We start from the raw sequence: 14,689 nt of genomic DNA, 5'->3' as shown, positions 1-14,689 counted from the left end.
GCCCACAGGATGCTGTGTTTTGGATTTGTGACTATAACAGTGTTGACAATACATGAGTGTTTGAGCTGTTACTGATCAGTGTTTGCACAGTGTCAAGGCCTTTTCTTTTTCCCCTCTCTGCCCTGCCGGTGCGTGGGGGCAGGGGGTGGACAAGAGGTTGGGGAGGGGATGCAACCAGGCCAGCTGACCGCAGCTGGCCAAAGTCCTGTCCATGAGCAAGTAGAAGCAGAATCTCCAACTTGCAAAATTGATGCAGATTTATTGAGTCATGCTCCTGCAATCAATTTTGCATTTGTCTAACTTTATAGAGAATCATACATATATATATATATATAACTAATTACTTATTTACACAGAATCAATCAGGTTGGAAGAGCCCTCTGGGATCATCGAGTCCAACCATTGCCCTGACACCACCATGGCAACTAGACCATGGCACTAAGTGCCATGTCCAGTCTTTTCTTAAACACCTCCAGAGATGGTGACTCCACCACCTCCGTGGGCAGCCCATTCCAATGTCTAATGACCCTTTCTGAAAAGAAATTCTTCCTAATGTCCAACCTGAACCTCCCCTGGCGAAGCTTGAGGCTGTGCCCTCTTGTCCTATCACTAGTTGCCCGGGAGAAGAGGCCAGCTCCCACTTCACTGCAACCTCCCTTCAGGAGACCTTCAGGTGACCCTGCACTAAGGTCACCTCTGAGCCTCCTCTTCTCCAGGCTAAACACCCCCAGCTCCCTCAGCCATTCCTCGTAGGTCAGACCCTCCAGACCCTTCACCAGCTTGGTCGCCCTCCTCTGGACTCGCTCCAACACCTCAACATCCTTCTTGAAGTGCGGGGCCCAGAACTGGACACAGGATTCAAGGTGCGGCCTCACCAGTGCCCAGTACAGAGGGACGATCACTTCCCCAGACCGGCTGGCTACACTGTTCCTAATAGAGGCCAGGATGCCATTGGCCTTCTTGGCCACCTGGGCACACTGCTGGCTCATGTTTAGCCGGCTGTCGATCAGCACCCCCAGGTCTCTTTCCGCCGGGCCGCTCTCTAACCACTCTTCCCCCAGCCTGTAGCGCTGCAGGGGGTTGTTGTGGCCCAAGTGTAAGACCCGGCACTTGTTCTTGTTGAACCTCATGCTGTTGGTCTCGGCCCATCTATCCAACCTGTCCAGATCCCTCAGTAGGGCCTTCCTACCCTCCAGCAGATCCACACTCCCACCCAGCCTGGTGTCATCTGCAATTCCGCTGAGGGTGCACTCAATCCCTACGTCTAGATCATCTATAAAGATATTGAACAGCACCGGCCCCAGAACTGAGCCCTGGGGAACACCGCTAGTGACCGGCCGCCAGTTGGACTTTGCCCCATTCACCACCACTCTCTGGGCTTGGCCATCCAGCCAGTTTTTAACCCATTGAAGCATCCACCCATCCAAGCCCTGGGCAGCCAGTTTGTCCAGGAGGATGCTGTGGGAGACAGTGTCGAATGCCTTACTGAAGTCTAGATAGATACAGCCACAGCCCTGCCCTCATCTGCTAAGCGGGTCACTTGGTCATAGAAGGAGATCAAGTTGGTCAAGCAGGACCTGCCTTTCATGAATCCATGTTGGCTGGCCCCGATGCCCCGATTGTCCTACATGTGCCGTGTAATGGCACTCAGGATGATCTGTTCCATCACCTTGCCTGGCACCGAGGTCAGGCTGACAGGCCTATAGTTCCCTGGATCATCCTTCTGACCCTTCTTGTAGATGGGCGTTACATTTGCTAATTTCCAGTCAGCTGGAACTTCTCCAGTTAACCAGGACTGCCGGTAGGTAATAGAGAGTGGTTTGGCAAGTTCATCTGCCAGTTCCTTCATTACTCTGGGGTGAATCCCATCCGGGCCCATAGCCTTGTGGGTGTCCAACTGGCACAGCAGCCTTTTAGAACCTTTAAGATCATGGCCGCCTTAAACATAAGTAGTTTAGCACTTGTCGCACAAAATCCTGGTTCTGCTGACATTAGCAAGCATTTATTATCTGTTTTCTAGGGTAAAACCTGACTTCAAAGATTACATTTTTCCTGGTTTTAGTGAATATGGCTTGTATTACAATTTCATGGCTGTATCAAACAAAAATAAATTAAGCACCATGACAAAATATTAAGAAACTGATCTTTTAAGAAGAAGCAATTATTCATACAGTTTCACCATTTGAAATTAATTCTAATTAGCACTGAAAATTCCCATCAAGCTGAAAGTTCTACTTTCATGATGCAAAATTTCACTAATTATTGCCAAAGAGGTACTACTGTCAAGGCAAATATACAAAATAAAATGCTGATTTTTTCATGCTCCAGTATTATCCTTTATTTTTCCAGTGAAAAATGACAACAGTTTATGACACAGTAAAAAAAAAAAAGAAAATAGGTGTTTAGTTTTTATACTTTTTTCACTCCCATTCTATACCTTCATTTTTAAATGTACGATCTGTAAGATGCAAGAATTAAAAGACTACTGATATAACCTGGATAACAGCATACAAGCTTCAAAGTCAAACTACTTTGAAAAATCCACTCTGCTGAATGGTACCTGCTGTGGTAAGTGGAAGTTCTGCAATTAAACAATTTACAGGATAGAAGCCAAAACTCTGCTGGAATAATGAGTTCATGGACTATGTCTATATTTTCACTAGATGTAGTCATCCTGGGAAAAATCCATGTATGGTCTGTGCACAAGAGTAATTCTATTAGTGAAAACACTGTCAGAGCTAAATGGTAAAGAAGATGCAGATGTTTCCATTATCCAGTTTCATCTAACCCTCCTCTGCCACCACCAGGTTGTATTCTCACTGAACAGCTACAGTTCTCAAGGCCTTCCTGTTCGAGGGAGCTCCCTTTTAGACGCCATGGTCTAAAAGTTCGTATGGGACTGGATGTCAGGGGCTCTGGATTCTTGCTTTGGTTCTATGAAGATAATCAGGGCTCAGGATTAAGGCCAGAGTCTCCATCCCTAGGGATTTAGAATTTAAAATTAAGTAAAAAGTAAGCCAGAGTACTGGTTAGAATGAAGAAGTGATAATACAAATCAGAAGGGACTGCTATTTCTTCCCAGAGAAAAGAAGCTGTTTCCTAAAGCGTGTGTTTGTAGGAATGAAACATCTGCCAAAGAAACCTCTCTCCATTCTTGCTGGCAAAACATTAAGGTCCTTTGAGGAAGCACACATCTGAACTACTAAGTATGATGGTTTTAAGAGTTTAAAAAAAAATTGGTTTTCTGCAAGACAATTGCCGAAAGGTTAAGAGCTCCCAGACTTGTCAGTCCTTTTCACAGCCAGACCCCCACCAAAATCACAGCCATAGAGCTCTACCCGAAGGGCAATGCCACGATACCATGTTCTTGGGACAATGCGGATGAACCTGGACAAGATGGGGGGGTTAAAGAAATGCTTGACGTGCCCATCGCTGTTTTCATTACCCAAGAAAACCTGCAAATACACAAACACACCATTAGTTAAAAGACAGCGCTTCAAAAAAACCTGCTTTTGCTTTTTAAAATGGTTCCAAGCTGTTGCGTGATCCATCCAGGGTAGACAGACTGGCTCATTTCTGATTCTACGTAAGATCACATCCAGTCTCTTCCTAAAATGCTGGGTCAAAGCTAGTTCAGGCCAGCAATATCTGAGTCTGAATGAATTAAACAGCCTCTGTTTCCATCCACACCGTGACATTTGCCATTCTAATTTGGATGGACTAAAAAAAAAATAATTAAAAAAAAGAAATTAATCTTCCCTTATTTTACCTCTGCTAATTAACCCTTGTGGGGTGATACGGGCAACAACATGAAGTACTGTGTCTGCTCTGTGGGTATCTGGATCTCTCCAGCTCTGTTACAGCAAAACTGCTCACTAACATTAATTTCACTTACAAAATCAAGGCAGAAATAAAAAAGCTGAAAAGGGGCCCTGGGCAATCCATTGTTCATTCAAATTAAATGTCCTCCTTTACAAATAGTGTGAGCTACTTTTATCACAATGTTATCTGCATTCTCGACAGATTTGGTGTTCTTTCCTGCTATTATTGTTAATTACTATTATCAGATGGATATTATGACGTTACCTGTAGGAACCCCAGCTCCCTATCATTTTAAAGTCCTATGAGAACCTCTCTTTATCCGAGTGTTCTGCCTTTGGACCTTGACTGTGCTCAGCACCTAAAAGCAAGCAATGGTACAACTGTCTGCGCTGAAGACGGTACCTTTGTCACGGAGCTTGAACCATCTGTGTAGGATTTCCACTCCGAGCCTTGGTCGCTGTAGAGGATCACGTAGGTTTTCACAAAGTTTTCAGCAGTTACAGAGCTGACCCCCTGGGTAGCAATAGCAGTTATCTTCTTAATTGTGAGGAGATCAATTTGCAGCCACTGTTGGTTGTTGTTCAACTACAATTGACAAAAAGTGTTGTCTATTAGCAAACATGTCTATGTCTGTATTTGCTTAAGTGAAAAATCCTGTTCAAAGACAATTAAAACTCCATCAAAATTGTATCGAAGTGCAGCAGAGTAACTCTGAGGCAAAAGTCACAAGCATTCTTGGCAGCCCATACAATTAACTTCTTCACTGCAGGTGGTACATTTGGTGTCTTAAGATTTCCACATTAATTTCCAATACATAACAAAAAATAACACAGATTTATCTCCACTATTAAAACATAATACTAATGCTTATACAAAACAGCAGCTTCCAGCAAATCTCAAGGTGCTTCGTAAAGAAATGCAGCTCCATTTTGAAGACACAGAAGCTCACGTGCCTTGCTGAAGGTCATCCACCCCCAGATCCATTAAGCTGCACTGCCTATAAACCAACCCAGGATGGGTTTCTTTAATCCCTTCGAGCCAAATATGGAAGTTGTATTCATCTTCTGAAATGAAAAGGGCTGTTTCTGCAGGGAAGTGCTGCAGGCTTTGGCCCAGAGGGCACCATCTATCTCTCAAAAATATTATTTCATTGCTGTTGCCAGAAGTTCAACAAGTTTTCTACTGGAAGAGTTGAACGGGCTTGTTCCCAAAGGATGGCTAAAGAGCTGTGGAGTAACCCTATCACGCGTGGCACTGGAGACAGCGTGCAGGAAGTGCAGGAGCACCCAGGCAGCACAGATTTGTTAACTGTAGCTGTCTTGCTGTCGTCCCTGTTTGTCACTTGTTACCTTGGCTCGCCAGGCATTCATCCTTCCTTTCTGATTGAGACGAGCAAGTGAAGGGTCCCATGTATTAAACCAGGATGTCTTAACAGATGAGGCTGTTATCTGGGTATTCTTGATCTCTCCATTTTCCATTCCAAGTGGCAAAGAGCAACCTGTTAAAAGAAGCACCATGTTACCTCCAGTTCGTCCAAGTAGCCACAGCCTAAGGAACAATTTTGGAATTGAGAACACTCACAATTTTAGCTTTGTTTAACATACTAGGTAAAAATTTGCCAGAAAGGAAGCACCAGCACATGACCCATTCTTACCATCTACTTCACAGCCCAGAAACTCCATGCGAAGAGTAGGCCTGTTGTAGGCCTCGGTTGGGTAGACTCTGACGTACCTAGCAATAATAGGGGGATCAAAGATGTTCTCTTTTACCCCATAGGCATCGGAATTACCTTCAAAAATCTATTAAAGAAAAAGAAAATCCACATATCATTGATTTAGTGCAAACATAAGCTTGGATGCTGAAAACCTGCTCTGTTACAAAAGTAGTCTTTTTTATGCCATTAGCCCCATCCACTGCGATGGAGCGCCCTATGCTGAAGGGCAATTTGAAGTATTTCATGGTCCTGTCTTGTCTTAGCATATTTGGAAGCACCTGAAGGCCTCAGTTCAAATAAGCAACCCATTTCTATGCACTATGTAAGTCCGTAAGAAGACATTGGTAAAGAGGCAAAAGGAGAGACAACAAGTTTTCAATTTGGGAGTTGTATCATAAAAACCTCAGGGTAAACTGGAGGGAGATGTAATTGCTAGGGCTGGAGTGGCTGGACATAAAATGAACCTCTTGCAGAGTAAGGCCACAAGTACTACAGAGGCCTCCTGCAGGCAATTCAGACAGTTTAACATTCAACTGTTGTGACAACAGGAAGGAAGGAAGATGAAGGAGGATCTAGTCCCAAATGAGGTAGAGCCTCAATTTAGTTCAGCTTCCTGCTTGCTTCAAGAAGCTGACATGGGCTTAGGAAATAACAGTAGGGAGAGATGCTTGTGAGAAAGCCAGACTCTACAGTCAAGGTCACAAGGCCCATCTAAACCCCAGTCTAGGAGGTTCCTCACTTTATAATTTGTCTTCTGGTCTGATTTTGATTAGGTTGTTGGGGCCTCAAGCTGTATTAATAAGTCTCTGAAGGCCATCATTTTTTCCCACTATCTCTTAACATAAAACTGTCACCTCACTGCATCTTCCGATGATGCTACCTAGGTTGTCACAACCCGTATGGCACATACGGACCTTTGGTGCTGGAGAGCTGTCTCCTTTAAAGGTGCTCCATTTCCGTTTGTCTTTGCTGTAAACAATGAAGAACTTCTGGGTGTAAAAGGACTTCAAAAACTGCTTGGCTCCCTGCGTCTGTATCCCAGTTAACAGAACTTGTCTTTGAAAGTCCACCTAGGAACAGCAAACGGTGTTTACAAAGCCAATAATGCACAGTGAAATCCGTTTCAGTCTTCGGCATCTACACAACAGCTTTGAGCCCTGCATTTGAAAACCCACAACATTAACACTCTAAGGAGGAATACAAGCAGATGCCAGAGTCCAAATGAATGCTGTCTCTCCCATTTCACTTGTGTATTTATTTGTGTCTGCATTTAATTTCAGAGGCCATTTTACAGTGGTCAGCACAGCACCACAGACACCTCAAAAATATCTGTGTCTCCATGCTAGGCAGAACTCTGCTATCCTCATTTTACAAATAGGCAAAAGGAGTATAGAGAAATTCAAGGCTCCTATTTTCATAAGCTGCCTCTAGGTTTGGATACTCAGGGTGAGAAAAGGGATATGACATTCTGAAGTGCTGAAAAGCCACCATTCCTGCTGATATCAGATTCAAAAACTTAGCACATAAAATCATATCAGCAAGATGTTCCTACCAGCAGTGAAACTCATTCTTTGGGGTATGCCCTCCACATCTCTCCATGCTTTACTGCAGTAGCCTCAGCTTCTCACTACCATGCCCCCTATCAAATTCTTTCTCTTCTCAACATTATTTCCAGTTCCACATCAGATCCCCCAACCTTCTCCCCTCTACTTCACCTCCACTAACTTGAACTTACACTGCAACACTAGTTTGGAGTCTGTTTTTTCTCCCAACTGCCAATTTTAATGAGATTTCTAAGAAATCAACTACCTTCCCTAAATTTGCGTGCAAATTTGCTGTCCGGTGCAAAAGTGTCGGGATGGAAGAAAAAGGTGGAACAAGTGAGGTGACTGAATGATACAGTGCTTGAGGCCATAATTATAAACTTAATTTCCCTGTGAAGCCACTGCGCTACGTCAAGTTGGACACACACAAAACTATCTGAAGCAACATTTGAGAGTATTACACTTTAAATGATCACCCAACAAACGTACATAAATATAAATATGTACTGTTAGGTAGACAGAGGAAAACAAAAAAGTAACGGAAAGAATGACTCCATTTGCCTACAAAACAGTCTAAATTGTGAGGGTCACTGTCCAGCCAATGGATCTCAACAGCAGTAGAGACTGGGTTACTCCAGGGGAGGTGGACAGTTTATGGTATCACCAATCAAGTTTGCTGCATCTTTTCAGTTTTCCCCAGCAGTCTTCCCAGCAAGAACAAGAGCAGCTTGACCTTCTAAAACAAGCTGCAGGAAAATCATACCACAGGATTGTATGGCCATACCCAGCCTCAATGATGGTCAAGCACATGTTGTACCAAACCATACCTGGATCCAAGCGAGTTCTTCTTTTTTCACTGTAGTGCTCCAAGCATTGTATGTTCCAGAATTGTGTAATCGGGCTAATTTAGGTTCCCAGTAGTCTAGAAAGAAAATATGAATAAAGGAAGAATTTAAAGAGAAGTGCTGAAAAAAAATGGAGGCTGTAACTATCTACTGGTGTTGAGTGCTTCAGTTCTTTTCCAATCTGTCTTGGGAAAAAACCCCAACCACTAGACTCTAAAACCATAATCTAGGATAATTCAGACATGGTCAGCAACTGAAAGTCAGCTGTTACCCTGCAAAGTTTTATAGTTAGCAGAATGACTAAAAATAACAGCCTTTTATGTAATGTACTGTCTACTGAGCTGGAACCAGGGTCTAGAGTTTGCTAAAGAAGTTTTGGCCACCAGCAGGACCAGACACAAAATGTGCTCTACATTCATGGCAGAGAGCTTCCCTCTGCATCAGGAGGTTTCCATGTTAACAACTGACATGAAATATGCATGACAACACAGCTTTCAAGCCTTCCTAACACTGTGGTGGGAAATGAAGAAAGGAAATTAAATCCACAGAAAAATCAGTTTTCCAAAATAAGTAATTTATTTGTTATTTCGAGTGAAAGGATCTGTGTTCCTGCATGCATGTGTAACCTGTATACCTTGATTTGCCACTATCCGTGTAAAATTCTATCAGTTTCTCTATCAAATGATCTCACTTTTATACCAGGAACAAACTTGATGAATTAAAGACTCTGTTATTGCTCTAGATGCCAGGTTCCCAAATCTTTCATAACAGATACACTTTGTCCTTTTGCGCCTCATACCACATGCAAATCTCACAAGCTTTTTGAACACTTGCTGCTGATTTTCAAGCAGGGAACCCAAAGGGCAAAAAGATAAAGCTGGATTTGTTCCAGGTCATCCAGCAGGCCACAGATGGAGGACTCCCTGACTCTCAGGCTTGTGATACTGACAATAGACCCGTGACACTGCTGAAATACAATGATGAGGGCAGAGCACAACTAGTACAGCTCACAGTCTCTGCTTGCATCACTGGAGAGCTTGTTACCCTGACAGCTGATTCACTGCTGAACTGATCTTGCACAACGTATCATGAGATGCCAAAAGAATATGGAACCACAATACTTTGCTGGGGATATCCAGGAGCCTGCCTGGACCTTTTCAAGTATTAACTCACCTATATGATGTGAAGCGTCAATCTGCGAATCGAGTATAACTCCACTTGCTAGACCCATCGGAATCCTGCACTCTAGAGAGAGCACAGCAGGTTTGTTGTTAAAGAAAAGCAGGGCTATTCCAATGTACATTCTGGTGGAATCTTCTAAGCCAACATAATTCAGAACAAATCTTAGTAATACTGTAACATCACCACTCTCTTCCCAGAGAAGGCCAAGTTAATCACTGCGATTTCTCTCAGCAGACTGATCCACTGGTCACTGAGGAAACCCCAAATTCAAAGCTAGTATGCTAAAGGAATAAAAGTAAAATAATTCAAAGCTAACATGCTAGAGGCTAAGCATTTTTTTTTTCTAGAATAAATTTACAGTAACCACTCCACCCCCTCCTTGAGAGCACAGATAATATGCTTTGGGTTTTTTCAGAACAATCTCCCAAATTTATTTTTAGTGATCCTGAAAGCCTGACTCCCCCAGCCACAAAACACCTTAGTTCAGTACCTTTCTCTATAACCAAATAGGATGCCTGCATTCCTGCTTGCTGATATTCCCCCACTTCAGTGTCTAAAAGCCACCAGCCAGGTCTCTGTGGTTTCATTTCAATTGTTCTAAATGAGCCTTGAAAAAATGGGAGAGAACATATCAGAAACGTTAACATTATAAGGTTGATGTTAGCGAGGCTGGATGTTAAACCAAAGATCATCCTATGACTTAATCCAGAAAAATTAACTAACCCGCTACACATTGGAGAGCGCGCAATAACTACCACGTCTCAATCATTTTTTAATTAGCAAGCAAGTTCCAGCTGGAGACTGAGATTGGAATTAAGTGACCAGATCAAAACCTAACTTTTGCTGCTGGTGCACAAAACCTTGGATGCCTGTATGTAACAACAGATACCTGCACATTAAACACAGTGCTGAGCCCTGTAATGAACAGTACTGTTACGTTTATTACATAACACAGGGATGTTAATTCTGTGGTACTGATTATAGTTCTTACTCCTGCTGCCCCAGTGTGGTGTTCAAGTAATGTAAAGAATGGATGGAAAGAAGACAAAAGTAGATGTAGGAGAATCAGATGTATGGGCCCTCCCCTCAACTTTCTGCATGCCCCAGGAGGGCCAAGGATTGAGCAGGAAGCAGATATGGTTTAGGCTGTTTGCTGCACTTTTTAGAAAGCACAGTACATGCTTCATTGCTTTTCTTATATTCTTAGTGCAGACGTGATAATTCTAGTTCCCATTTAAACAAAAACATATGTAGATGTCAGTGAAAAACATCACCTTAAATAGCCTTAATAGTGAATAAACGACCTAGTGTTCACTAAAATAAAATGCTATTATTCCAAGCCAATCCCATTATTTTGATCTCCTTGTTCCCTTCTTTTTTTTAAACAAAAAACACTTGTAGCTGGCAATACAGGTTTCATAAGTCCTGTTATTGCACACACACACTACTGACAGTGATGGGCAAAGGAGAATATCCTGTGGCCTAATGAATGCTCTTAGCCCATTTCCTTTCTTCCTGGACATAAGAATCCTCTCTTTCTCTTCTGTATCACACTCATCTTGATGTCATAAAAATAAACCTTCACCAGACTGAGCCAGATACCAGTAGTCTTTCCCAGCAAACGTCAGTGAGACCTCAGTGGTACTGAAGCCTGGGGACACACGAACAGGATGGCTGCGCTATTGTGCATACGTAATTTCATGAGGAATTGGTTGCTGACTCTGTCCTACTGCCTTCTTTTTTCCAGTACTGACCTTTACTGCTGAGCACCTTCCAAAGCCAAGCCCAGCACTATGATGTACTTTGCAGATAGGAAAAGAGAGATGCAACAAAGGAGAGAACCCTGCTCCTGCTTACTTACCTGGTGAGTGGCAAGGAAATCCCAAACCAGAACTGCAGACCATACTGCTATTCATTTTTTATATATATTATCTCTTCTGATCTGAGAGGAAGACATTTGTCCAAGCACTTAAGTTTTGTCTGTAACTTTACTCACGTTTCTAGTTTTAAAGGACAGCAATGTTACCTTTATTTCCCCCCTTCCCACAGTGTTAAGTGAGGTGCAAAGTGATGATTTTCCTCCTGAGCATCATAGGCAAATGAACTGTTAGCGCTCTCAAAATCTTTCTCATTGTGCCCAAAGCCAACATCTGTTCACCTTTACACTGGTATGATGATGACAGACAGCAACGATCACCCCTTAGAACTTATTCTGCTCTGATACTTACCTGGAAGGAGTGTGTATGTACCAAGCTGATGCTTTGGCTCTCCTTGTTCTGTGAAGGTCTGTCCGTGAAAATGAACAACATGAATGTCTTTTGGCCCACCCATATTCAGCAAATGCCATCGGACCAGTTCACCTTCATACATCCTCAAGCCTTGCAAATTGTAAGTAATCCCATTAATGGCTGAAAAAAAAAAAAATGTATTGTTAGTAAGTAAAACCCACTCCCAGATGGGAACATCAGGCCCCAAAGAAAGGACAGCCATCCAAAACGTGTTCTGCAGCTTACGTGTCCACAGCTGTACAGTCACAACTGACACCTTCGATTAATAACTGATTTTATAGACCACATTTTCAAAAGGCAGATTTCAATTCTCAACATTCCTTTTTCAAACATGATCACTTACAGCAAACAAGCATCAGATTGTCAAAGACAGAAACAAAGAGTTTTGTTATTGACCATTATTTCAAAGAGAACAAAGGCTTGCCTTGGATCAGTCAGCCACCTAGTCAACTCTACACGACTAAAATCTCTGTATCCACAGTTATACGAAGGGCTGTCCCGCAGCTGCTTTGAATTCCTCAGTAGAACTAGTTGATTTGTCAAACTATTACAATATTTTTAAATTTCTTGCAAAAAGCTTTCAGGGTATTAGCTTCTGACTGAAAAGAGGGTTTTTTGGTTTTCTTTTTTTCTTTTTAAATACGGGGGGTAGATGTATGTGAGTGTGAGAGAGAAGTTTTCTGTTGAAAGCTTCAGTCTAATATGTCCTTTCTTCATTTTAATAACAAATTTCCAGTCAATGCTAATCTTTATGTATAAAACTATGACTATTATGGGTACAATGGACAACAACAAAACCACATTGGATGGTTGGAGGCCGTCTTGGGCATAGTGATCATGAAATGGTAGAGTTTTCGATTCCTGGAGAAGTAAGGAAGGGGGTCAGCAGAACTGCTACCTGGGACTTCTGGAGGGCAGACTTTGGCCTGTTTAGGAGCCTGGTTGTCAGAGTCCCTTGGGAGGCAGTCCTGAAGGGCAAAGGAGTCCAGGAAGGGTCTGCAGAGGGATCTCGACAGGTTGGATTGATGGGCTGAGGCCAACTGTATGAGATTCAACAAGGCTGAGTGTCTGGTCCTGCACTTGGGGCACAACAACCCCATGTACCGCTATGGGCTTGGGGAAGAGTGGCTGGAAAGCTGCCTGGTGAAAAAGGACCTGGGGGTATTGATTGATGGCCGGCTGAGTATGAGCCAGCAGTGTGCCCAGGTGGCCAAGAAGACCAACAGTATCCTGGCTTGTATCAGAAATAGTGTGGCCAGCAGGGCAAGGGAAGCAATTGTCCCCCTGTACTCGGCACTGGTGAGGCTGCATGTTGAATATTGTGTTCCATTTTGGGCCCCTCACTACACGAAAGACATTGAGGTGCTGGAGAGAGTCCAAAGAAGGGCAACAAAGCTGGTGAAGGGTCTGGAGAACAAGTCTGATGAGGAGCGGCTGAGGGAACTGGGGTTGTTTAACCTGGAGAAATGGAGGCTCAGGGGAGACCTTATTGCTGTACCTGAAAGGAGGTTGTAGTGAGGAGGGTGTTAGTTTCTTCTCCCAGGTAACAAGCAATAGAACAAGAGGAAATGGCCTCAAGTTGCGCCAGAGTAGGTTTAGATTGGATGTTAGGAAAAAATTTCTTCACCAAAAGGGTTATAAAGCATTGGAACAGGCTGCCCAGGGAAGTGGTGGAGTCGCCATCCCTGGAGGTATTTAAAAGACGAGTAGATGTGGTGCTTAGGGATATTGTTTAGGGATATTGTTTAGTGGTTGACTTGGTAGCGTTGGGTTGATGGTTGGACTTGATGATCTTAAAGGTCCTTTCCAACCAAGACAATACTGTGATTCACATAATTAACGTGTAGGATTTATGCATGTTCAAAGGCACTGTGAGCTGAGATATCTCCCCCAACACCTTTCCCTCTACCCCAATAAACTGAATACTCAGCAAAATGAAATAATTACCATAGAATTTGTGGCATCGCTGCATGTCTTGGGTCTCCTCAGTACAAGACCTTCTAGAATGTTTGTCGAAGTACCAGCTTTTCTCCTCATCAAAGACCATAAAAAGCAAGAAAAAGTCTCGGGCTGATGTTCTGCTGCTGTTTGACTTACTGAAGGTTCCTTTTTGACAGATCAGTATTGGCCCAATCAAACCAGAGTGAATATCTTTCTCCTAGAAGGTAATAAACTCATGTTAAAAGTAAAAGTGGATTTCCCAAAAGATGTCAAAAAAACATAGCATTGTGTAGAAATGCATCAGGCCCTAAAAATTTAAAGCAGAGGTCAGAATTGCTGTTGCCTTGTATCTTTACTTTCCCCTGCTCAGTCTACCAAAGAGCTCCCCAATTTGAATCCTTCAACAGGATCTTTTAACTTTTATCCTCTTTTAACTGAGTGTAAGAGATTAAATGTCAGACAGGAACATCAGGCCCAAAAGAAAGGACAGCTATCCAAAATGTGTTCTGCAGCTTACATTTCTACAGCCATATAGTAACATCATTTGGAGATATTCAAAACCTGACTGGACATGGTCCTGGACAGCCTACTGTAGCTGACCCTGCTTGAGTTGGGGTTGGTGGACTAGCTGATGTCTAGTGATCCCTTCCAACAGAAATGTTTCTGTGATTCTGGGATGACCCCAGTTACACTACCACTTCTATTTTGATTTCCTTACCAAATTTAAATCAGAGTAGTAGATCCAGGACCGACAAGCTGCTCCTGACTGCACAGGTCCCGATCGCCTGTTTGCATACCATACATATATGTAGCTGTTATTTGGCTGAACTTCGTCATCTTCCTTAAACCAAGCCGTAGATTCATCATCATAAATGCTTCCCTCAGAGGACTTTTCATAGAATAGTCCATGAGCATGGAGAGAATATGGTCTGGATGCCAGATTCTTAAAATGAACCTAAAAAATAAAAAAGAAATAGATTCTGTTCAACAAATTCAGGCCTAAACCAAAGTCCCCACACAATACACTCCCATAACCTCAAACGAGGGTCGAGATTTGTACAATGATTACAGGCCACACTGTGCATGGCAAATCCAGCAGGGATAGCTTTTGACATCTCCATGCAGAGTCATCCCCTTTGATGCAGGTAGTTAATTAAAAAGTAGAAAGCATGAGTCTTAACTCCCTGTCTTCCACGGAGTCTGTGTTCCTCGGAGTTTTACTGCTGCCCTTCACACCTGGATATGCTTAATTACAGCAAGGAGGGAGATGGGGAATTTCTACCTCTTACACTTTGCTGCACAGTCGCACTGAAGAGGGGCACAAAACAGTAACCTCTGTACGTATCACTCACT

General features: G+C 43.0%; 1 protein-coding gene across 1 annotated transcript in view; it reads right to left on the bottom strand.

Moving 5' to 3' along the window:
* Nucleotides 1–2,329: 2,329 nt before the first annotated feature.
* The window catches only part of F5 (coagulation factor V), a 38,298-nt gene continuing 25,938 nt past the window's right edge, over nucleotides 2,330–14,689 (bottom strand). The window contains exons 16-26 of the mRNA XM_068417364.1: nucleotides 14,055–14,291; nucleotides 13,343–13,553; nucleotides 11,336–11,515; nucleotides 9,598–9,714; nucleotides 9,099–9,170; nucleotides 7,908–8,002; nucleotides 6,451–6,606; nucleotides 5,477–5,621; nucleotides 5,172–5,320; nucleotides 4,225–4,407; nucleotides 2,330–3,455 (exon numbers count right to left, since the gene is read on the bottom strand). Of these exons, the coding sequence (XP_068273465.1) occupies nucleotides 3,267–3,455; nucleotides 4,225–4,407; nucleotides 5,172–5,320; nucleotides 5,477–5,621; nucleotides 6,451–6,606; nucleotides 7,908–8,002; nucleotides 9,099–9,170; nucleotides 9,598–9,714; nucleotides 11,336–11,515; nucleotides 13,343–13,553; nucleotides 14,055–14,291 (1,734 nt within the window). The 3' untranslated portion in view covers nucleotides 2,330–3,266. The remainder of the gene's footprint in view (nucleotides 3,456–4,224; nucleotides 4,408–5,171; nucleotides 5,321–5,476; nucleotides 5,622–6,450; nucleotides 6,607–7,907; nucleotides 8,003–9,098; nucleotides 9,171–9,597; nucleotides 9,715–11,335; nucleotides 11,516–13,342; nucleotides 13,554–14,054; nucleotides 14,292–14,689) is intronic.

This window comes from Nyctibius grandis, chromosome 23 (genome assembly GCF_013368605.1).
Source record: "Nyctibius grandis isolate bNycGra1 chromosome 23, bNycGra1.pri, whole genome shotgun sequence".
Classification (NCBI taxonomy): domain Eukaryota; kingdom Metazoa; phylum Chordata; class Aves; order Nyctibiiformes; family Nyctibiidae; genus Nyctibius; species Nyctibius grandis.
This window is presented reverse-complemented; position numbering and strand designations above follow the sequence as displayed.